This window comes from Anas platyrhynchos, chromosome Z (assembly GCF_047663525.1).
Source record: "Anas platyrhynchos isolate ZD024472 breed Pekin duck chromosome Z, IASCAAS_PekinDuck_T2T, whole genome shotgun sequence".
Classification (NCBI taxonomy): Eukaryota; Metazoa; Chordata; class Aves; order Anseriformes; family Anatidae; genus Anas; species Anas platyrhynchos.
This window is the reverse complement of record NC_092621.1, coordinates 777,805-802,696: the sequence shown is the minus strand read 5'-3', so window position 1 is coordinate 802,696 and position 24,892 is coordinate 777,805. Positions and strand designations below refer to the sequence as shown.

Genomic DNA, 24,892 nt, shown 5'->3' with positions numbered 1-24,892 from the left:
TCCTGTTCCCTTGCTGCTTCCCAACAGCGTTTGTTTTTTTTTTTCTAAGCACTCTTTTTTTTTTTTTTTCTTAAATTAAATAAGAAGATCTTGCTGCTGTTACCCTTAAGTAACAAACAAATAAGGTGTGTTGCTGCCCTGCCCACAGGCTCTGTGACTGTGCAGGAAATCATCCCTTGCCTACACGGGTTTTGGCTTTGCCTTGCCCTCCCGAGCTGGCGTTGCTCGCTGAGCTGCCGGCTCTTTCACAGCGGGCTCCTTCCCTTTGATCTGCCTCGAAGCCCAGCCAGCGAGGTGCAGGCAGGGCGATGCAAGGAGGATGCTCCTGGAGCTCGGGAGCAAAGCTGGAAGCTGCCGGCCTGGGACCAGGGGCGTCTGCGGGGCCAGACAGGGGTGCAGAAGTGCCTCTGAGCTAGGTCGCCTTGCCCCTTCTCTAGCACAAAAATGAATGATTTTCATTTCCTTGTGTTTGTTTGTTTGTTAACACCGTGTTTGGTGCTGTTTGCCTTCCCGAATCCATCCCGCGCTGCAGGAACAAGTGTAGCAGCCCTGTAAGAGCAGTTGCTATGGCACTCTGGGAATCCCTGCGAACAAGGAGATGGATCATTGCAAGATGTGCTGTCTGAAGCCATAAATGTGGGCAGCAGCATATTTTTACAGACCGATTCTAGCGAGCTTGGGCAGCTTTTGCTATAGTAAAATTTAACTGAAAAATTAGAATTAAAATTTAAGTGGAAAAGCAGGTGACAGTTTTCACGGGTCTGTTCTTCCTTTGAGGAGACAGGCATAGGTATCCCCAATTGTTTCAACTGGAATTAAGGATTCTGATTCTCTTGTGTTTCAAGATTGCGAAATCCAAGGAATTTCTCTATTTTTTGTGCTCAGATTGATAGCATACACTCACATCAAACTTTAAGGACTCTCACATGCTTCTCAGCTCCCTTTCACCTGAATATTGTTGTATTAGAGATAGTTTGATGACTTGTCCTTTTTTTTTTTTCTTTTTTTCTTTTTAATTTACATATTTTTCCCTTTAGCTTCCTTGAACCTTTCTCACTTGATTTTCAAAGAAAAATGCTCTGAAGTCATTCAGGGTGTTGAGATTGTCTCACGTAACCCTTCGGCATCCAGCATTATTGTGGTGTGGAGCTGTAAACAGCGCTTGCACATGGACGTTGCAGGAACTGGTGATTATTGCATAGATTATTCCCACACTCAACAGAATTGCTGTAACGCTGTTTAGTAAAAATAAAAAAATAAATCCGATCAGATTCTGCAGTAATGAGCCAAACACCAGTTGGGTTTGTTTGCTAAATGCCACGTATGAAAACTGGCAGCTGATGGATTTTGAAATCAAATCTCTGTTCCAGCACTAATGTTAATTACCCAATGGCATTGCAAATTAATTTGAACATCATGCAGGCAGGTCAGATCTCACCTGTTACTTGTTATAATGTTCAATTCAGGTTCTACATGGTCAGCTATTACGAGCGGAGTCACAGAATAGCAGTTGGAGCTCGCCATGGTTCAGTGGCCCTCTACGACATCCGGACTGGGAAATGTCAGGTAAATAAATCATTGTGACTTCCTCCCCATAAAGTGTGGAAGTTATTGAAAGGAAAGAGCAGCGAGCTCTGCATCAGTTGACATGCTGAGCTGCTGGAACATTATGGATAATGCTAAGGGGATCAATAGTTTAATGAAGGACTCAAAGTATATAGAGCCCTACTGTCTTCATTCACTGGAACTGAATGGGTGCCACAGATGGGTTAATAATGAAAGCCTAAAGTTAGGTGATACCCTTGCTCTGAAAGAAATGAAAAATCTGATTTGAAAAGTTAAGCTTTATAGAAGCATGCTTATCTACGATAGAAGTCCCAAAGAAAATCTACTGGTTATTTCTTCCTAAAACTCCTCTCTGAAATGGCACGGTGCTGCCATCCGAGGTATTTGCACTTCTCTGATATCAAATAAGATACGTGTTCCCCTACCCCTCACCTAGGAGAGGATATGTGTGAGGATAACATTGAAATGAGCGCTTTGCTTGAATTTGCATGGAATTACAAATGTTGAAGTAACAAAGCATTTTCAGAAAAGTTAATTGCTCGGACCCGTTATTATTCCTCGTGCTGTGTGATCCACTATTTTTCCTCGTTGAATTTCAGTAGTCATGTAAAGCTTGGATAAAATACCTGTATTTTGAATCTGCCTTATTAGTTGGTTTTGGTTGTTGGCTGGTTTTTAGTGTTTTGGGGAGAGTTTTTGTTCAGTTGGTTTGAGGATTTTTTAAATGCAAATGTAATTGTTGGGTGCAAATATGTTTTTTTGTTTCTAAACGTGGACTAAAAGGACTAGATCCTTAGTCCTTATAAAATGTGCATTATAGACAAGGTAGCATAGATTTCTTTCTGCTAAGTCTGCAGTGTCACTTAGTACTTTGCTGGCAGCACTGTGTGCCAGCAAAGGTACACATGGCTGGTTCATTTTCTGTTCTGAAATTTTGATTATTTCCCAAAACTAGTAGCTAACAACGTTGTACATTTTGGTATTTTTTGTTTAGACAGCTGTCTGTGGAAGCTGAGCTGGCCAAATTTATTTCATAATAGCTATATAATGCAGGCAAAGAGTATCAGTGGACTGTTCTATCTTGTTTTAGATCATTGTTTGGATCATGATTTATTAATTTAACTACAAAATTACTCCACAAGAACTGCTTTATATTGATATATCAGATGTCACTGAGCATTTTTGCTGCCTTGCAGTCCTGTCATCAGCACCTGGCCAAGATTGTGCCTTGCTGCACACAGCTCTCTGCATTCCCGTTTCCAAATATACATGTTGCATTACTTTTTCTCCCAGCTATTCACCAAGCAGCATGACAAAGCAGTTAGTTGCTGAACATCTCCTTCTGGCCATTAAGAGACACCGACCACAATTCCTTTCTGTGTGCATCATTGCACCGAAAATTGAGAGTGCAAAGTCCAGATAAGTCTGCGAAGTCTTGGCATCTCAAACTAACAGCTTGTTCCTGATCCTGCTGGAGAGGAGGGGGAAAAAAAGCACAAGCATCCACGTCCTCACATCTCTCTGTTTTTAGAGCACCAGGAGATGGGTGACAAAGCCCGTTCTTCCATGTAGCATCAGTACTTAACCAGTGCTACCAGCCTTGCATTTTTAACTTTGTCTCATTCATACTTTATCTACTGAACTGGCTCCAAGGTGAACAGAGGTGTTTGATAGCATGTGGAGTAATTAGGAAAGCTCTTTCTTGGCAGTGTGAATTCCAGATGGCTCTGTAAAGCGTTTTACACAATCTGGTGGCCTACAGGAGTTTTGCAGAGGACCAGAGTTCTTTTAAAATGGATTCTGTGTAATGACCACCAGCTCTCGTGAAGGTGATTGTCTTGATGGTTGCAACACTTTTATCTGATTTAGTGTCACTTCCGTGTTAGTTGGCGTTCTTTTGTGTTTGGTTCCCGGAACTAACTCCAGATTTCTGCCAGTAAATTGTCTGAATAATTCACTGCCTTAATTTGATGTGGGAGTGAATATTCACGGTACTTGTTTTCTTACTTTCTTAGTAAGCTTCCATGTAAGGTGTGGAGGGCAGAAGAGGGTATGAAAGGAAAATTTGAACAGGATTCTTTGCAGATTTTATTATTCATAAGATCAGAGAAATCTGTTGAGGGCCACATATATTATTAGGGGGCAACGCCATCTATTGGATACAGATTTCTTATTCCAAATCTAATCGTTTAAGTTATTTCTCCCAGTTACACATTTCAGGCTGCTCAGAAGACAGGAGATAAATTTAGGATTGTGTAGAAGAAGATAATGTTGCAAAAAGCTCAAAAATCTTCTGTTTTTACAAAAAGTTAAAGCTTTTCAAAGTGTTTATCAAAATATTTTAATTGCTTAGGTATGTTTAAATTGAGCATGACTTAGAGCAGTTACGTGGGAAGTGTCTTTTGGAATCAGGGTCCTGCTGTAAGGCAGAGCAAGAAGTCAGTCAGTCCACCCCGCTGTCTCTCTTAAGGTCATTTTTTTTTTTCTGTTTATAATGTTTATTGAAAGACTGTAATTACCAGAAATTACAGGATTTTTTTAAAGGCTTAATATTTGCTATTTATTTAAAACAAACAAAAAAAGTCTTTGAATTTTCTTTTTCTGAAGCTGTAAAAACAATTTTGTATTTAGTAAATACGTTAGCGTTTTGAAAGTAAAAGTTTTAAACAGATCTGAGAGTTGCATTAGTTATCCTCATGGCAATTCACATGTAACCCATTTTTAATCAGGGATAGGAAGAGGTGGGAGCAGCTCACTTTTCCCCTGACTTGCACTCATCATTAAAGGTGTACGTTAATTGAGCTTGGAGCCGAGATAAGCACAAGGGGAGAACAAGATGCGGGCATTGCAGGTGGGACCTCCTGGGGACATGAAGGCTGCAGCAGGTAGGAAGGGCTGGAGCAAACTGGCCTTCCTGGCACCCAGTGCTCCGAGTGAAAGTTGGTTCCAGAATACCGACGGGTTAAAATATCAAGGGTTAGAAATCTGTTCTTCTATTCCCACCCCAGTGTAGGTATGGTTACTTAAGCCTCTGTACCAACATTGACCTTTAGCTTAAATAACCGTTTCCTCTCCTTGGGTTTTGCTCTCCTGTATGTGCAGGCAGCCTTTGTTCTGTAAGGGGAGAAGAGCAGAGGGCTTTAAAACTCCATCACTGGAACATTCTCCACATTTTCGTCATCATTCTTAGGCAAAATATTCATTTTTTATTCCAATCTTACTGCTTAGCTTCCCAAATCTTTCTTTCCCACCTTTGTGGAAGCACACACATGCAGAGCTTCTACAAGCCTTCCATGTGAATGTTTTTCAAAACAACACCCCACGTTATGTCTCATGCTTCTGGCACGTGCCGGTGTGTGAAGAGGAGCTTCCCCTTCTTCTTAGTTTCTTTACTTATTCCTAGTACGTTTTGCCACGTTTTGTTTTCAAGTCCTGGAGGTAGCACCTCTCAGCTCAGGGCGTAGGTCTCGGGTGGCCCTAACAGCCGGGGCTCAGGAACCTGCTGGTGGAAGAAGTAAGTCTTTGAGCTCCCTGTAGCACCGAAGCCGACCTAAACCACCGCTCATTGCCTTGTGCAGCAGTTCCAGCAGGCACCAGCAGCCGTGAGTGCTGCAGAGCGCTCAGCAGTCACAGCTCGCTGTCGATGAGAGGATTTCAGTTGCAGCCCCAAGCCTGGCTCACGCCGGGAGGCCTGCAGGCGGTCTGCTTCCTCCTCAGCAGCCGAGGGCCTCACCAAACCCACTGCTGGGGTTGTCATTGCTAGCAGCATTGTCAGCATTTCCCCCATCTCTGTGCCGTCGTGTTGTAGTGCTCCATGCCCGGTGCTCACACAGGGCCTGGTCCTCGGGTGCTGCCTCAGCCTCTCATCCCCAGCAGCGTTAGGAGAGCTCTGGGAGAGCAGCAGCAGGACCAGGCGACACTGCTGACACCTCCACAGCAATGAATCGGGTACATCACAGCATATAAACACATCCCAACTCCAGCACAGCGCTGAGATCCGCTCCCCACACGTCCCCTGATCTCGCCGGGGGATCTCTGGCGGCCGCGGGGCTGAGGCGGGCGCCGTGCCGGGAAGCCCCTCGGCCAGCGGGGCCGCGGCACGCGTCTGCTCACCCCCGCCTGCTGCTGATGTCCGCGCTGAATAATTCATGAAAATATAATCCGATAACTTACTGCTGCGCATACTGAAATAGTTACGGTGATGAAAATAAGGCTGAAGAGGTTGTTTTCTCGTTTCAGCCAGCCACGCTAAAAATAATAATCGACATTGCTTTTAAATCCGGGTGATGGCAAGATCCGAGGAGTGTGGCTTTTTTGTATCACTGTCACAGAATTAACACGGTTTACACTTGGTAGAAAATTTCATAGTAATTATCATCAGCAGAACAAACTACTATCCCAAATATGTGCCCTGCTAAATGTGGTTATTTTATTTTTTACACTATAGGTGAAATAGGGCAGGGATTTTATCATCTCCTTGGAGAAAAAAGGCAGGCTTTTTAGCTGTAATAATGGAAAACAGAAGCTTTTCATGTTTTGTTTTGTTGTTGTTTGTTTTTTTTTTCCTTCCAGCATGTTTTTATTTTGTTTTCAAGAAAGATGGTTGTACATACCGACTGAGAAATTACATCTAATGATTAATAGAATGATGGATGTCAAGAATCACCTTTTTGAACAAATAATAAATCAACATTTATATATGATACTTTTTTTTCCTGAGAAATTTACAATATTAGTATCACTTATTTAACAAAGTGTCAATTATTAATACTACCAGTAAAATGTTGCCTCAAAGCCAGTTATCTGCATCTCAGTGTTCTGCATTTGGTTTGCATCATTGTTACTGCAGATACGGATGCCTCTATTAACGTGTGATTTCTGCTTAATAATTTAAAAGATACATTATTAATTATCATACTTCAGTTTTTTAAACCGTTCTACATTAAACTCTTATGTTCCAGTATCTATCTTACTCATTTCAAGGGGCTTGGATTTTAGTTTATTGCTCAGGCGTTGAATTGAAATGAAAATTGCAGGCACGTTTTGTTGTATTGTGAGCTTTCCAAATACGTATTTTTCGGTATCTATTTTTTTCTATAATTTAATATAGAGATTGGTCTCTCTCTCTCCCTCTCTCATTAAATTATTTATTAAACATTTTCTGAGCATTACTGTATATTCCCAACGCCTGACGTTAGGGCAACACGAAGTTTGCATTAATTTGGTTTTTAGGGTGCCTCGCTGCCCTAGCAGCAGTTCGTTGTGGGGAGTGGGGCCGGGCAGTGTCCTTCCCATGGCTGTATTGATTTGCCCTTCAGCTGTTTGCAGTGCATAGAGAACCCAGGGCCTTGTTGTTGATTATCTACACAATGTCTCGGTGAACATTATTGACCCATTGCCGCTTACTGCCTATGGCTCTTGATTTTTCACACCGTCTCCATGACACTCATAATAAAACATACTATCTTATTGCTACCCAACTCTGGAAGCCAACTGCTCTACCCTTAGAACAACAGCTGCCGCTCTAGAGAGCGTTTTATTTTATGTGGGGCGAAGAGTTGTGGCGATTTGAGGATTGTCTTTGTGCTCTGCTTCGAGGGGGACCTGTGTGTGGTGGCTGAGCTCCATCCTGCCAGGCGGTCGTTTGCGCACAGAAAAAGCAGCTCGTTTGTGCCTGCATCTGGTAGTGCAGATCTCAGAGACAGGTTACGTGAGGCTGTATCAAAACCGCTCTTAATACGTTTGAATAATCAAAAAAAAAATGCCAGGAGGGTTTAAAAATATATATTATTATGAAAAGTGAGATGATACAAAATGTCAGGATTGCTTTTGAAATTTAAAATGCTGACGTTAAATTCCAAACTAATTATGACAAATAGAAATATCAATCAGTTCAGCATTTTAGCTAGTAAGTTACCAGATTTTTCCAAATTCATTAAATTACGTTTTACTCTAAAATGGCTGTATCTTGGAGGAGATTATGGGGGTAAACACTTTGTAGCAGTGTCATCTGTTACAATAATATTATTTTACTTCAGATTATTGCTGCTAATTGCCATTATGAGGGGATGTCTTTAATTTTGCATAAATAAAACTACTGAACAATGAAGTATTAAAATGCACTGGGATCTCTGCTTTAAGTTTAAATTATTTAAAACAGCTAAACTTTGGCATATTTTCAGAAAGAAATGTAGTCAATTGTTACTGTTGTATCCATTCAGCGTTTTCCCTAGCTGGAGAATTAGTGGGTTTGTGATGAGAATATTTTTAAATCCTTCAAAAATGCTTTTTTTTTCTGAGATAGATGATAGGATGTAAAGGATCTGGAGCAGGACCGAAGTTTTTCTGTCTTGCAGTGTGATGAGCTGCCTTCTGGGGGATGCAGAGCACCCTCGGCACCTAGGGGAGACCCAGCTTCCTTGTAAGAGCAGGTATTTTATTTTTTTTTAATAGTGCCTAGTACCACATCCATCAGCGTGGCATCAGCGGTCTCCAGAGCTGCATTTAGTATTTCAGCGTGTATTCATCACCAGCGATGTCTCTCTCAGGAAGGCGAGGTTGGAAGTGGAGGGAGCTGAGTGACGGATGGCTTCTGGGGTGGGAAGGGGGCGAAGCCTGGCGGGGTCCCTGCCACCACCAGGCCTGGCCTCCTGCATGAGGCAATGCTGCTCAGAAATCTCTCCCCATGAGGGTTTTGACTTCTGTAATCAAATGTGAATTTCAGTAAGCTGGCTTAGTACTACCTCTTTTGTATAAACCTGCGTTGTTGACAGTGATTATACTATATAAATATTTCAGCAGTATCAATTTCGTATGAAACATGCCTCTCCTTGGGGAGGTTTACATCAAGCAGGTAAGCTTTGTAGTTAATATTACAGCTAATAACACGAGCTTTGCCCTGCTCTGCAGCATCCATGGTTTTCTATCACTTGGTAGCAGCCTACTACTTGTAGTAGCTTGCTAACAGCCTTCCTACTGGGGCCAAGTGGAGGACGAGCTACGATGCAGTGCAGGCAGACGGGCCGGGGGCCTCTGGTGCAAGTCAAGAGGACAAAAACCGTTCCCACTGCTAAATCTCCCTGAGCAGAGCATGAAGACACACAATCACAGGGTGGTTTGGGTTGAGGTGCTGGACATGTCCCATGGGACGTGCAGCGGTGGCCTGGGGATTTATGACCAATTTTTCAGAAGTAATACTGAACGGTATTGCCAGTTCTCACAAAATTTGTTGAAGTTTTGTGAAGGCTTTCAAAGTATTTACTTATGCAGCTGTCTAATCAAAATGCCAGACAGCTTTGGCGCTAGTCGCTCAGTCTGACCATTAGCAAGCTTCCACAGTTTTCCTAAATGCATTCAGCAACCAGAAGAGCTGATCAAGGGCTTTTGTTTGCTTTTTGTAGTTGTTTGTGTGTGTGTTAAGGTAGTGACTCTAAACACACCAGCAATTTTGTGCTTACAAGGGGTTTGTCTGGTGCGGCTTCTATTTCCATCCCCTATCTAAACACTCTTCTGGCCGAGAAAATTTGAAATTGTCATGCTTGAAATTCACATTCTGCTTGCTCATGCGAATTTTGACAAATTTCCTCAAATTTCTATTTCTAGAGAACCCATAGCTATTTAGCTATTTCCCATAGCTAAAAGGGGAAATACATGGCTGAAATCAACTCTACATTTTTCACGGGGAGGTTATATTCAGGTTGGAGATTACTCAAGCTGTTCTGAAAACTGAAAATCCCAAACAAAAACTGTTTACAGCCTTATTCTTGGCATTAATTCAGTTTTGGAAAAAAAATATCATAAAAAAGGGATGAATAAAAATAACAATTCTAAAAGAAAGGCTGCTAAGTAATTAGGCTAATGTAGGTATATTGTGTAATTAGGCTAATGTAGGTATATTGTGGTTTTTGTTTTTGTTTTTTTCCTTTAATTGTATAATCTCATCCCAGATTTATTCTGGATAATAGGGAGCTACCTATATTTAAGTAGGCAAATATTTGCTGGCAATTATTCTGTTGTTTCTGCGGTTCTGTTCATTGTTATGCAGAGATTGTCCTTTTTAGGCTGACCTTTTATTTGTACAGCTTTAAGACCGAGCGTGGTTCTTGGTTGTTGGAGCACAAGGGTGTGTTTATAACAATCCATGAAACACGGTCGCTGTAGCTCTTTGTCTGCTGACTTGCTCAGTAACAAAAAGATGGTGTGAAGTTGCTATCCACGGAAAGCAGGCTGTTTCAGGGGTTGTTTTTTTTGAACAGTCAAAGCTTTTTAAGTGTATGCAGAGCTTCCTTTAACTGAGTCATAGTTATCAGGTATTGCAAAGGTTAAGCTTTATCAGCTGCACAAAAAAAAAAAGGTTGAGGTTTCATCAAAAACTTCCATCCTCACAACCTGTCGACCACAATTTGATGATGATTATTGATTATTTCACAGCCTTTCACTCACTCTGGCACTGCGGCCAGCCTTGATATACAGATAGGGCTTCAGTCCAGCTAAAATAAGACTCCATCTTGATAATGGACTGAGATGAGATACTGTTATTTGATAAAGATAATTGATGTTTCACAGTGAATTGGAAAACAGTTCTGAGTGCGCCAGATCTGTGGCTGCTCCATCTGCAAATGTGGCCATTGTTTACAAAACACAGCAAAAGCCATGCAGGCAGAGCACTCGGTGACAGCGGGACTGCACAAAACGCAGCATTTTAGGGTGGGTGGCAATTTCCAGCCAAAAATAAAACACTTCAACTAAGAAGCCCGATTTGTAATTCTGCAGTCAGGATGAAGGTTTTTGGACATGTATGTAGCCTACTTCTGATGAGACAGCCTGGAAATCTTGTTCCTTCTGCTTGGGATGTGCTTGGTAATTTATTTCAGGTGAATTAATATCATAAAGTGTTTTTTTTTAATATATATACGTGACATTTGAATTAGGCAAAATGCTACATGAAGAAGATGACATTTGTCAAGGGAGAATAAGGCGTAGTGTACGTCTAGATTTCTTCATTCTCCTCGAGTTTTAGCTCCCTAATTTAGGACATAATGCATGCTTATGGCCTTCCAGAGATGCCTTTGTTGACTGCACATTCTCAGCCTCTGGTTTTGAATTGATTAAGGTATCACTCGTTGCAAGTTCTGTTCACCAAGTTCTTTTAGTCCTATTATAACCTTTGTAACCTCTAATTAAGCAATAGGAGATGGCAGGGAGTGGGGTTATCATGAGATAATGACACCCCAAGTGTGTTATGTGGCACAAGGTTCATCTGTGTGCTGCTAATCCTCTGGGGGAGTGATTATCTAATGATAAACGTACCACATTGCAGCTCATTGATACCGCGCCACTCTGCTCATGCCACTGTCGTCCTGACTGAATTACACTTCCCATTCCAAACGTCATTTTTTTCCATTGATTTTACAAACTGACAATTTTGAGGGTTTCTGAAGTGACTTACATACTGTGCAAAGTCATGACCCTGGAGTCATACTTTTTTTTTTTTTTAATATATTTATGAAGAATATGAGAAAAAAGCATGGTATTTTTTGGTAGACTAAGAGCGGTCTCAGCAGGTTGGGTGCAATTAAAACCAAAGTTATCATCAGCATGCAACTGCAGCTCAACTTTTTCTTTCTTTAGAAGTGCATTACTATAGAAAAGAATGATGCTGTGTTCCTTTTTTCCCCCAAACTGAACACTAAATCAGTGGTAACAGACTGTAGAGATACATTTCAAGTAACTAGATTTTAGAATACGTGATTGTTATTGACTTTGGAATGATGGGAAAATATGAATGTCTGAAAGTTGCTTAATAATATTTTGCTCCTTGGAGTCTCTATCGCTATTTCAGAGCCAAAGCAGACTTGGAGTCACTATTCATTAATTACAATCCTGATAACTCATGTAAGTATTAACTCACCTGCATTCTTACTTTGGAGGCTGTTTTTTTTTCCTCCTTATGCGGGTAAGCAGCAGGCATTTCATCTAGTTTGTGTAAGGTACCTGCCTCAGACGGATTCGTGCTGTCACTCATGAGACTTCTGAGAACATCTCTGCCCTTGACTGTAGGTGGGATCCAGAAACTTGGGGTCAGTGTAATTATCTCTGTTTAAAGTTGCCAGGAAAATTCTTGCTGGGTCACAGAGACCAGTCCAAAATCGCCCAGTTAATTCATACCAACAAGCTGTTTGGTTGTATTTTGTTTAAAAACCTAAGTCTTAGAGTGTTGGGTGGAGAGGACTGTGACGGTGAGCGCTTTTCGTTGTGCGCTCTTCTTTCCGGCGTTGGGAAGCACAGGAATGGAGAGGGAGCACATTTCCAGCTGCTCCATTGCTGTGGTGATGGCTGTATATCTTGATGTGTGATTTCTGAAAACTTTGCTACCATAAAGAAGCCTTCTGTTTCGGTGACACCTTCGTTCACCGTCCGGACACCGGCTGGTGCTTGTGGCCAGCTCTGTGTGAGCTGTGAAGAGTGGTTTGGGAAAAGGCATGCAGGGAAAAGCACACAGCACGGGCAAGAAAACTGTAAACTGGTCTATTTCCATCGATTAAATCTTGCTTTCCCTTATAAATATTTACAATTGTATTTATAGAGATACTTGTAATTAATCATCGCAGGCTGGTGTGGAAGTGAGCCCTGCTTCGTGCAACCCAGCTGCAGACCTGCAGCAGAGCCATAAAGGGCTGGCCACGAAAACAAGCAGCTCGTGTCGCTGGACGATCTCATTCTGTAGGTTTCCCTTCCCTGTCCAGCCAGGGACCCCTCTGCAAGCACTGCAGCTGTGCCCCCGCGGGGCTGAGCCCTGGGCAGGGGTCCCTGCAGCATCACATCGCAGCCCTGGCGGCTCCGCGGGGATGCAGACGGGAGCTTGTGTCCATGAGAGCCGTGTCTCTTACAGCGGGAGGTTAAAGGGAAGCCTGACTGCTGCTTGGGTTTATTTCAAAGCGAAATGTTTCTAAACATCAGCTCGAATCGATGCTGTTTGGTCTGGGTGCTCCGTTTGGCTCGCTGCAGAATTAAAGCCGTGGCTTCGACAGGCAGAGCAGTAATTGGATTGTGCATAATATTGTTTTATTTCGGGACCTAGATGCCTTTGCAATTTTTTAATTCTTATTGGAGGCAGAAAATTGTTTAATATTATATTTGGAATGAATAGTTGCTGATGCCTAATGGCTTGCTTTAGTTAAGTTTGCTGGGTAAATAAAAGGCAGCGCTCTGGGTTGCGGTGTTTTATGGGCAGGAGGGGAGGGAGAGCCAGCCTGCAGCCTGAACGGGTGCGTGCATTCCCTGCCACTGCCACGCTGACGAGTTCAGAGGAGCCCGGAAAACTTGTTAGTAGGAACACGCACTCTCAAATTGCAGATAAAAGATAATTACTGAGCACAGCCTTTTAATTTTGCAGGCCAAAACCCTTTTCTCAGTGGAGGCAGGAAGGGGAGGGAGTGGGAGCCGTCAGGCTGCGCGGCAGATCCCATTGTGCTGCAATAGGCAGGTCGCACGTGTGCACCTAGTGCCGTGTCCCTGGGCTCCGAAAACACACCCACACACGGGCACGAGCAGTGTGCGAGGGGGCCTGGGAGTGCTCGGCGCTTGGCTTAGTTTATAATCTGACTCACCAAAGCCGTGGCGAGGTTCACAAGGGAAAATCCATAGTAATGTAATACCAGGTAGTAATAAGTGCGCTGCTGGCAAGTGGGGCAGAAATTTAAGGGGACATGCTTCAACTGCAGCGGGACTTAAACGTACTTAACATTTTCACGTCCTCCTTGGTACAGCTGGCTTGTTCGAATGCAAGCCCTGCTCTTTTGTTCCTCTTACATTTTATTTCCAGCGTCAGGGAGCATTGCAGGGGAAGGAAACCGTCGTGCTATCCTCTGTGTTACAGACACGTTTTCCCCACAGGCTGCAGCAGTTTTACCCTGAGCTGATCTTTCTAAACCTGCCTAATAGAGTTGAGGGATTTTACTCATTTTCATTATGACAGGAGATGGTCTTAGCCTATTAACAGCAAATCCAGCTACCTGAGGGATGCAATAACAAAATAAACACCTTTTTTTTCCAGTTTCTCAAATGGCTTTTAAAAACAGTGTTTAATTATGCTGGTGGTAATTTAGGGGTGTGCTTTATGAGAATAGACTGTGCTGATACTCTTCTGCATGGGAAGCTGGTGAGGGTTTATCCGAGGCAGGAATTTACAGCACACCAACTCCACTGCATTAACTCTCCACTTGGACATTGTTGGTCTGCACCGAGTTGCCTCTGTGCATCACAGATAAATCTGCTTTGCACATATAAATATATTCATTAAGCTACAAGTAAAAAATGCAAACGGAGAGGCCTCAAATTACAGCCTGCTAAGTGCACCATAAATTCATGCCGTAACTCCACTCTAACTTCGTAGCTTTGTAGCCAGGCAAAGTAATGAGGCCTCAGGAATCACAGAATTTGCTTTTTAGGTCACGGCGATCAGCAATACTAATTTTTCAAGAGTCATTTTTGTGTCTTTCTGTACTCTTTTCTGGTTGGGTTGGAGACTGATTTAAAGGAGCTTGCATATTCTGCCTTTGGAGACATCTGGAGTTTACAAATACAGGAACATCCTTTTGGGAGAGGAAAGGCAGGGATAGACGTTAAGAGAGGACTGTAAATCCAAGAGCAGAAATCAGGAGAGCTTTCGAATAATCAAAGTTAGTAAAAATTAAATAAGAAATTGATTCAACACTAGCTTTTTGCTTAACTCTTAGCCTCAGCTGTTGGGTTCCAAAGTGGGGAGTCGACAATGTAATCAATTCCACTAAGGATTTTTTTTTCCCTTTTTGAAGTGATACAATTCAGTGTACAAAAGTCAAATAGACTGGAAAAAGATATTAAATTTACCAACCATCCTCTGAGGCCACAAACCCCACGTTGAGTTTAGAGATTTGTTAAAACACGGAGTTAGTTGCATCTCTAGCAGCAGCAGCAGAAGGAAAATATGCATAAAAATTGTACCCTGAAATCTGTAAAGAAAATAAAGTTTCGAAATCTATGTCTAATTTAGCTGTTCCATCCTACTCAGACATTAAAAGTCTAAAGGCTGAAGTCAGCCACAGCTCGGTCCCATCAGCAGCATCTTTTGTAAGCAATACACGTGGTTGGAAGGTCTCATCCTAGCCTAGGATGTAAGCAAAATTTAATCTGTCCACCCTGGCCTAATGTGTTTTTGTTTTGTTTTTCTTTTCTGCGTTTTGATTTTGCATGACCACAACATTCATGCTTGAAAACAAGCATAGCCCTTGTACTGTTCTCAAAAGATAAAATAGGAAAATTGCAATTTGAGCGTATTAGTACATGTGTTTTAACAAAGGCTGCAGCCAGGACTTTGCAGCTAGTAGCAAGAGGGCAAAAAATGCTCAAAATGCATTAAACGGTCACGGTCAAACTGAGGTTTCCCCATTTAGGGTTGCCTGTGACCAGCAAGCACATATTTGAACATGACTCACAGTAGATACACGGAACTGTTTAATATCATGTTGCAAACACATTTTTTAACTGACCTCTTTCTCCAATCTAGACATGACCTTCCAAATTTCCACTTGTTTTGAGAATCTTGATTTTAACGCTTTTGACTCTGGAAGAAAATGAGAATGGTAAAGGTGGAACGAAAGCAGCTTCCCAGAGCTCCGCAATAGGTTGCAATTTGCCCAGGAACTGATAAAGGTCTGGAAACACGGTCAGAAAATTAGAGTGAGGAGCAGCAAGAATCAGAAGGCTGCTTTCAGAAATCCTGGTGCGAGTTCCTTTTTTCCTCAGACTCTGCATGGCAGAAGGCACTTCTGGAAGGATAATTAAGTCCCCAGACCCTAGCGTTTTGGCAGGATATGCTGATCTTGTTAGCTTTTCCTACTCCATTTGAGTTGCTGAACACTTTAAACAAAAGTCTCAGGTCACTTGGGAACTATGGATTTGTGTGCTCTGCGAGTGCATTGAAGGCTGTGAAGTCAAAGGTTACAAATATTGCAGCGCTCCAAATATGAATGTGATATCTAAGCAGTTCTCTGTAAAACTTCGCTGAGTGGAGCTGGAAGGGAAGAGGCACATCCTAACGGAGCTGTTTAAGGACAGGCACTGCGTGCTGAGCCCCAGGTCCCATCGTTAGCAGGGCTCCAGAAGATATTTCAGCCCAACGGTGCCGTAGCAAGGAGCACTGTGACTAGAACGAGTGGGGGATTTATGGGAACACCGTGCCTGCTTGAAAACCTAGGGACAGCTGCTCGAATAGGAATTTTTTCTCCGTGTGAAGTGCTCTCTGGCACTGGGACGTCAGCCCAAACTTCCTCGCGTCTATTGAGCCTCAGCCTTGAGGGATTTGAGGTTTGAGATCTAAAACTTTACAGGGCTTCACAGCAGTGAGCTGTGCAAGTCAAGAAGCCTGGTATTTGGCCAGTATAATCTCTTTTCTTCTAGGTTCCTATCTATATTTTGTATTTTTTTTACACAGACTGCTTGTAATTGATAATATACCTCTTTGAAGTAAGGGTTTAAAATAATTAATGTTTCATCTCACAAAATAGTGTTAACCTGGAGAAAATATTAAGCACTTTCTTCTCCCCTTTTCATTGGTATTCTGAGCATAATCAGAATTCTTATGTAAAATTGTTTTCCTGGAAGTTACAGCATAAAGTTCAGCCGATGAGCTGTTGAAAGCTCTTTTACAAGAACAATCGCCATGGAGATAAAAATTTCAATAACAATGCTGAGGGATCTGACACATCCTCATGCAAATGCTCTGAGATGCTACTGCATTACCACCAACCTCTCGTGAAACCACCATGGCATTGGTTTCACAGCGTGCCCTGTGGGTTTTGATGGTGCCATATGAAACTCTCGAATTGAGAAGCACATTCCTGAAGTGAGAGCAGAAACCTGGTGTTTGCAGTTATCTGGGTGTTTGGGGAGGGGGCTGGATGGATCTGGGGGAGCCCCGTGCACGTGCTGATCACAGTCACAGTTTCAGGGGATGCAAGGCTCGCTCTGGGCTCTTCTACAGAGGCGGTGAAATGGTCAGGCTGCACATTTCGGAACCGTTTCTCAACCATCCTGTAACACTTGGATGGGTGCAGCTGTCATCTCATTTTTTCTGGATTAAGTTCGGTCAAGAAAGAAGCTGCCTCATTTTCTGGTTGTCATTTGCCCAGGAAGTAAAAGCAAATTGTAATGAGGGAATCACAGCAGGAGAACCTCCTAACAAATGAGAAGCATATATTGACTGACAGCCGGCATGCCATTTCGGTGATAAATGTATTTTTATACACTGCTGTTCAAGGTCACTTTCTGCTCTCGTTGCATGCTGCCTGTCAGATCATGCCAGTCACATTTTCATACTGAGTAATAGTAATGGTTGATGCAAAATTCTATTAGTGGAAGGTTAAAAATTAAGTTATATACGTTATTAAGTTAAACATTTTAATATATGTGCTTTGACTTTATCTGGATGCTATTGAGAAGCCACTTGAAGGACAGGAAGAAAAATTAATTTGAAGATTTAAATATACTTTTTCTCAGTATTGTCCTGAAATTTTTACTGCAATTGCTGTTATTACTTGAAAGAAGACGGAAATTTAATTATTAGAAATACTGGAATTATTTAATTTGATGCTACATGAGATAATTCTACTAGACTGCTTGGAGAGTTGGGTTCGTGAAAGCCTTTGAAGGGGCATCATGGAAGAATTTATATGTGGGATGGGAAGAGAGATGGTATTTCACCTAGCTGTTCAGGTGAAGCTCTTTAGTTTTGCTAGCTGTGTTTTTATAAAATGTCCTCAGTGTGTACACACAGACTGCGATCTGGGAACATCTCGTGTGCTTGGATTTTGAAGGACAATTGAAAAAAAAATATATGAAAGAAAGGTTTTATCGGGCACGCTCTTGTTCCAGCTGAGCTTAGACCAAAGCTGGCAGGGTTTGGGAAACCAGCCGCTCAACGTGGGCTGTGTACAACGCAGTCCTTCTGAATTCACGTTGTGATTATACATGGAAAGAGAGAGTGGTGATGGTCGCAAGGTGGAGAAAAATAAAAATAACCAGGGAAAGAAAAGAAAAATGCGACCTGGGCATAGCACGGTGCTGCCTTGCTGAGGTGCTGTTCGTCTCCTCTGTGTCTGAAACCAGGAGCAGATGCGGAGCTGTGATGGCTCCTTTGCTCTTACAGCAGGCTTTGTAAGTATTTATTGGTGTGCGCTCCCTGCCCAGCTCTGCCAGCTTTATCTTCATTTCCAAGAGCAGTATTTATTTCCCTGTGCAGCTTGGGCTCCGTGTGTGTTCCACGGGTCTTTGTACCCCTTGCTAGCATTCAAATTCAAATTCCAATTTTTAATTTAAATTATATAAAAAAAGCAAAACTCTTCTTTGCATGATACAGAGTTAGTCCCATGATGCTAAAAATAAAAGGAGAGACTGGTCTATCAGACCTACCTTTATCTATTGATAATATCAGTTCTAAACTTTCAGCACTGTCAGCAACTCATCTCCGAGCAGGGCAGCAGTTAGAGACTCATCTCCTTAATTTCAAGCAAGCACTCCTTGTGCAGAGGCTGTTTCCCACTCAAAAACTGGAAGCAACGCTTTCACACCATTCCCAGTTAAAGCTGGCGGATCGCTGTGAGGCTGGCGTTCGGCCGTGAGAGCCTCGGTTTGTTCGAGGGCAGCGCTTCTGGGGGGTGCAGCAGGCACGCCGCTTTCCCACTAAGTGATTTTGTGTTTGTTTCATTTTAGTTAAGGTACCCCCAGAGGCCGGGGAGATAAATATCTAATAATAAATGTGGCGGAATATTGCTGTGTCTCTCCAGCGGTGTGTAAGTTACTTTATCAATTTAAAGTATGCATTTCGGTGTATTTATTAAAATCAAATCGCTGCGGTGATACAGTACTTATTTTTTATGTCACCTTTAACAGAATAATGCAGTCCAGCGTGGAGTTTGCTGAATGTTGGGCTCGGAATGAGGCTGTCATAGCTCCAGTATATCATGTGGTGGAGGGCTGCGGCGGTGGCAGGTGCAGAAGTCAAATAGTCTCCCAGGAGCGTCCTCCCATTAAAAAACAATTGGTTGGGCAGCGGGAAACTACAAGCAGCTGCACTTTGTCCCACCCCGCCTGCCGGTCAAAATTGAGAGCGTTTTCTAACCAATATTGCACAGATTTTTGCATACTTTTATAAAATATAATTACATCAGAGCAGGAAAACTGCGTAATGTCGTTGCCCTAGAAGTGGTGCTGCCGAAGCACTGCTGTCCTAAGCCAAGCCTGAACTCCAAAGGGATGGGTGCAAGCGGAATATTTTGGATGAGCAGCAATAATTTGGTTTTGTTATGCTTATTCGCTTGCCTAAGAAACAGAAGATGAGCGTTGCGAAGTACACATTTAGATAGCGCACTAAAAAATAAATCTTGGCTTGAAAGGATTAGCATCAATTAGAGAGGCACTCGCTTTAAATAACAAAGCACGTTAATTCCCCTAAGGATTGTACTTATTGGAACACATTTTCAGTAGTAAAAAGAGCAACAAGTGTGCTAGTACTATTGATTTTCCACCTTTGTATTACCAAAACATTTTTTATTGACAAGTATTACTTGCTTGTTAAGTGCTGCACAGTTTGATGGGTCTGAAGGGTGGATCACCTAATTAATTGCCCTTTCAAATCTTCATCCTACACTGTGGTGATTACATTAAAGACATGGGTTTGGGATTCCGTTTGACTTCACTCAACTTGTACGTGATAAGCAGTAAATAAATATATTAACGGGTTATTAATATCAGCCTAGCTTTAGGAGCAGCGTGCCAACTCAGTAGGTCCAGGAGCTACTTCTAGCGTCCAGGAGCTGGCTGCAGGGGCCCTGCTTTTATTTTCACGGTCTAGTTTTTTGTCGATGAATGTTGCAAAGTCTTTTTTCCTCTTCGTGCAGAAGGAGCAGCCACTGCATATTTTACCAAGCAGTAGTTTGCGCGTGTGTCACTGGTGTTTTCTTCGTGATAATCCGGTAAAAAATGATATTTTCAACGAGAAAACTTCATGTGTTCCTGTGAGTTATAAACAAACAGAACAAAACAATGATAAAAAAAAAAAAAAAACCAGCAGAACCTGTGTGTAGCCCTGTACTGGCTGGCCCTGCACTCAGTCCTCACTATCATACGTGTCATACGTGAGATTCAAGACCAAAGCTACAACGGTGGAACAGGGGGAAGAGGCACGCAGTTTGCTTCTTCCTGACTGTAGTGGTCTTTTTCCAGAAGTTCAGCTGCTGTTGCCTTTTTTACTTGCAAGCCTGTTGAGCCCGGCTGTGGCGCAGTAACAAACGCTCTTGCCTTCTGTTCTCTCCCCTCTCGCCAGACGATCCACGGTCACAAAGGGCCCATAACTGCAGTGGCGTTTGCTCCCGACGGCCGGTACCTCGCCACCTACTCCAACTCCGACAGCCACCTCTCCTTCTGGCAGGTAAGGACTGTTCCTGGGAGCCTAACAGTTCGGTTTCACACTCCTAAAGCATCCACCCGATGAGATTTAGGGCCGTGGAGGAGAGCCCCAACGAGTTCTCAGCAGGCCAGGCCAGGTGCTTGTGCTCCCATTCTCGGTCCCATCCCTATCAGTAGGCATTTTTCTTCTCTAATCTCATAAATTCCCGTAGATGAAGACCTTCACGGCATTTCTCCATTCTGTTTTTTATTAAACACGATGCAGAGCTATTAAGGTGGCCACGGGTCCCGCTGCTGCTCAGCAGCCACAGCTGCCGTGCCTCAAGCCCGCGTGCCGTGCCGTCGGGGAGCTGCACTGTGCTGTGGGGCTGCCTTCCATTTCATAATAGGGCTGGAAACAGGAAAACTGGGGGAGAGGCAATACGAAAAGGGGCTGAAATGGGAGATGCTGAGGATCAGACCACCATTTTGTGAAGTATCTAGACCGTTTATCTTTTTTTTTTTTTTTAACATCAGCAGTTCTTCTTGTCTGTGTGATCTCATGTCAGTAGGAGTATTTTTGTTAATCGGAGATAAATAAACACGTAGCTTGGTGGGACAGATTACCCCAGAAGAGGCCTTAACTGCTGCCTACATTCCCTAGGTAGCATTTTTTTCTTCCTTCAAATGGCTTTAGACTTCAAAATGGATCTGAACAAGCAATTTGTGCAGACTATCAAAATAATGTAGTTTTGCAGTAATCAGACTATAAAGCAGAACTCAGTATTCCCATAATTACCAGCGAGTCGTTAACGTAGTTCCCTCGTTTTGATGCCATTCATTAGTTCTACAGGTGCCATAATAATTATTAAATTATTATCCCTCATTACACTGTGTGCTTTCTGAAACAGTAAATGAGAACAGCGAGAATCTTCACCCATCAGTTACATTTATTCAATTGAAGTGCTCAGGGAAAATCTGGAAAGCAATCAGACCAGATCTTGTAAAATTGGCAGGAAAAAAAAAAATCAGGCACGCACGTGTTTTAAATTGTGAGCTGCCACATTCTTCCAGGTGTATAAATGCTCGCGTTCAAGTGGCTTTTACATAAAGAGTTAAATATACCTACACATTTAGTTTTAAAATGTGACCTCGTGCACTAGTGATTTTTTTCCCTTCTGTGTTCTATTTGGCACTATTATTAATGCAGGAAAATCAGTAACATTAGTCATCTTAAAAGGGTTATTACTCAAGATGATTTAAATTGTGAAAATGTCAGTGGTGCTTGCATGCTCCCTGCTAGAGATGCCATGATTTACACTCTCTGACACCATTCTGCTGCTGAGAAGAGCCAGGAAAAAGTAATGGCTTGTACTTTGTCCTGATCAGAATTCAGAGCGTGGCAGCAGCAGCACCGCGCCTGCCCTGTCCCAGGGCTGTGCATGGCACAGCCTGGGGACACAGCGAGGCGCTCTGTGGAAATCCTCGGATTGCCGTGCGTAGGGATGGGAAGGCTTTGCAGAGGAGGGCTTTGGAAGGAGTAGTGGTTTCTGTGTCTTGGTGGGCTAGAGCAGCAAATCTCGTTTTTAAAACACGGAGCTAGGCAGCGTGCATCAGTAACTGGCCTGCTTTCCTGAGAGCACAATGCAGGGAACCTCTCCTGAATGGTTTGTTTTTCTTCCAGAAAAGAATAAAACTCTTCATATTTAACATTTGCTTATTAACATTTCATGTTTCTCCTTAAATTTTGAAAAAAAATCCTTCAATAACACAGCCATACAAATAAAGTAGAAGTGATACTTTTCACCATACCGAATAAGCTATGCAATTTTCCTAGCTAGCTTATTGATTCCGATCTCACCATTCTATTTGAAAAAGAGACAGTCGAGGAGAATGCTAAGAAAAAAAATTACATGGGCAAAGCAGGGAGATGAAGTGGTCACTGATGGCTAAACTTCACTGAGTCCCGTGCACAGGAGGGAAGTTTTAACAGGTTCGTGACTGTCACTGGTATTCCTTCTAGTCATATACAGTCACCTTTCTCTTGTTTTGGGGGGGTGCTGGGTGGGTAGCTGTAAAGATGGTGCTGGCTATACCAGCTGGTAGCCTCTCGGCTGCTCTCCCATCCAACGGTGTTGCTTGGCCCTGCCTAACGAGCGCTAATTACAGCTGGTGTGGGCGGGCAGGGCAGGGCGGTGGGCACCAGGTGGGTTCCCCGCTGGTGCTGGGGTGCCACGGGGGTGCCACGGGGCTGTCTCTGCAGATGAACACGTCCCTGCTGGGCAGCATCGGCATGCTCAACTCGGCGCCTCAGCTGCGCTGCATCAAGACGTACCAGGTGCCGCCCGTGCAGCCGGCCTCCCCCGGCTCGCACAACGCGCTGCGGCTGGCCCGCCTCATCTGGACCTCCAACCGCAACGTCATCCTCATGGCTCACGACGGCAAGGAGCACCGCTTCATGGTCTAGGGGAAGCCACAAGTACAGCGCTGTCCCCGACCTCCCTGTCCTTCTCCCTCTTCCTTTGTCTCTGTGCTCCACACACCCAGCGCCCCTCAGCGCCTCACGGACCGGCCAGGCCGCGGCGGACATGGACAGGGACACGGGGTGGTTTCTCCCCACAGCAGCGAGAGGATGGATGGCTTTTGGGGAGGTCCCAGCTCCCGGAGCAGCAGCAGCAGGACACGCGGTCACGCCGAGGCCTGGGCAGCGGCCGCAGGCACCACCCCGGGCTCCTTCACTGGGGGCCGAGCCCAGGCGGCAGCATCCCGAAACCCGCCGGCGGACCCTCAGTGTTTCCCAAAAAGGCTGTGTTTACATGGACTTTCTGCTCGTGACCACTGAATGATCGCTGGGTGACGCCCCTTAGGGCCTGTTGGTGAGGGCCTGATGGGCTCGGGGTCGGGACCATGAAGGGACGGAGGTTTGGGTGCCCCAGCAGTGCTGCTGTGCTCATCATCGCTTGCTGTAGCTGGAAGAAAGAGTAACAACCCACGTGTAAATATTACAAAATCTCTTTAAGATAGAATAGCAAACTTGAACAGAGGAGTATTTATATATAAAGGTGTTTTTTTGCTACCAGTGAAGGTATTTATTTAAAAAAAAAAGGAGAGAGAGAAAAAGCTTTTTCTTCCAAAAGCCGCTCCCGTTTGTGCTGGGCCCTGTGGGAAGGCAGGCTGTGTGCTGCATGGGCTGGCCTCGCCGAGACACCGGGGCAAACAGCACAAATGGCACTGGTGGGTAGCGAGTCCGGCACAAAAATTGTGAAAAATGGGTAAGTTATTTGAGTGGATGTATGGGAACAGTTCCCTCGGTAGGAATATTCCTATGTAACGTTCGCTGTGACTGTGTTTCCTTCGTACATATCTAATTTTATGAAATATTTAATCGTGTGAAAGTATGCTGGTTTATGCTCACAGTAAAGAAAAAAATCTATGAAATACTATTTTATTTAAACATATTGATGTATATGTTTGTATAGCTTTTTCTTTGCCATTTTTGTCTGAAAAGCTCACAGAACTAAGAAGGCTGTCTTTACATGGTAAAGTAAAAATGGTACTCATAGAATCCTCCCTTCCCCAAAAGGAATAAATTAATTTTTAAAACGGCTTCTAAATTTAAAAAGCATTGATTTTTTTTTTATTATTAATTTTATTTTAGGTGGTCTGTGTAGTACACTGTATATGGAAGTGAGGTTTACAGTCCAGAAGCTACATATCTGTTTGCTGTTTAAAAATTTAAAAATTAAGACCATTAGGAATGTTTAACACAAACTGCCGCATAATTTACTCTTTGTATCTGGCGGGAATGTAGAATTTGGTAGAGAACTCTGTCGTAGAATATCAGGGTCTTTTCGAAGTGAACTGATGCAAGGTGCATGTACATTGTGTTTATAAAGCTGTAGCTGTAACCTCAGTGATTAAAGCGAAAAAGAGCTGCCAGGCTCCCATCTGTGGGCTGCAGCGCTGTCCCGCTCGGTGTGGGGGTGTGAGGGAGGCGTTAGGGTGCTCTGTAAGCACACCCAGAGGGGTTCCAGGATCCAACGCCACCGTTATTTTCGGGCAGATCTCACGACCTGTGTGTGTGTTTGCTTTCAGAAACAAACTGCGGCCACGGGGGGAACAGCGGGCCGTAGCCCTGCAGTGATTCCCTTTGTGGTGTAGCGAGCAAACACCTTGAATGATCTATGCATTAAAGTGTTTGTTTTGGGGTAGAGGTGTAATGGGCTTTCTGAAGTGCGAGGCAGAGGCAGCCGTGTGCCTGCCAGCCCTGCACACCAAGCCGCAGGGGCACTGACGGTGAGCGGTCCGCTGGTGGAGGAGCATCCTCAGCCCGCAGCACCCGTCTTAGGGCACCGGGCTCGCTCTGGTCCTCACCCAGCCCACAGCACCTGAGGGTCCTCTGCAGCCTGAACACAACTACCTGCCTAAACACACCCCCTGCTTCGGTGACTTCGTTAGCCCTAGTCCCCAACTTCGCAGCCCCCATCTCTCAGCACCGCTGCAGAATCGGTATTGTCATTGCGGTGTAAGCTCTTAGTGCTCTATTGATTTGTTAGTGCTGTATTTGGACTTGTCCTTGTAAACGTGGAGACGTATGTGGCTTCGCTGGCAGTTTACAAGCAAAAGATGACATGATGAGACACCTGTATGAAAATGTTGTAATGATGGAAGTCACCATCCATGGGAAATGATGGAAGTGGCTGCCTCCCGAGCAACTTCTGAATCCACTCCCCATCTGCTGTATGTATTGAACAACCTGGTGTAAATATGCTTGGGAAATAAAACTGAGTTGTATTGAAGAGTGTTGTTGTCGTGGCATCAGCCTCATGGCACGCAGATAATTTCCTGCACCTGTTTTATGAGCCAGTAATCTGGAGTTTTTTCACCATTCAAGAAATACATT

At 43.6% G+C, this 24,892-nt stretch overlaps 1 protein-coding gene across 2 annotated transcripts in view; it reads left to right on the top strand.

Moving 5' to 3' along the window:
* The window catches only part of WDR7 (WD repeat domain 7), a 93,924-nt gene extending 70,329 nt beyond the window's left edge, over positions 1 to 23,595 (top strand). Inside the window, exons 25-27 of one of the 2 annotated variants that reach the window (XM_072031641.1) lie at positions 1,467 to 1,566; positions 19,928 to 20,032; positions 22,253 to 23,595. In XM_072031641.1, the coding sequence (XP_071887742.1) occupies positions 1,467 to 1,566; positions 19,928 to 20,032; positions 22,253 to 22,456 (409 nt within the window). In that variant the 3' untranslated portion in view covers positions 22,457 to 23,595. The remainder of the gene's footprint in view (positions 1 to 1,466; positions 1,567 to 19,927; positions 20,033 to 22,252) is intronic. The other variant, XM_027447009.3, reaches the window with a different exon arrangement.
* The last annotated feature ends 1,297 nt before the right edge of the window (positions 23,596 to 24,892 follow it).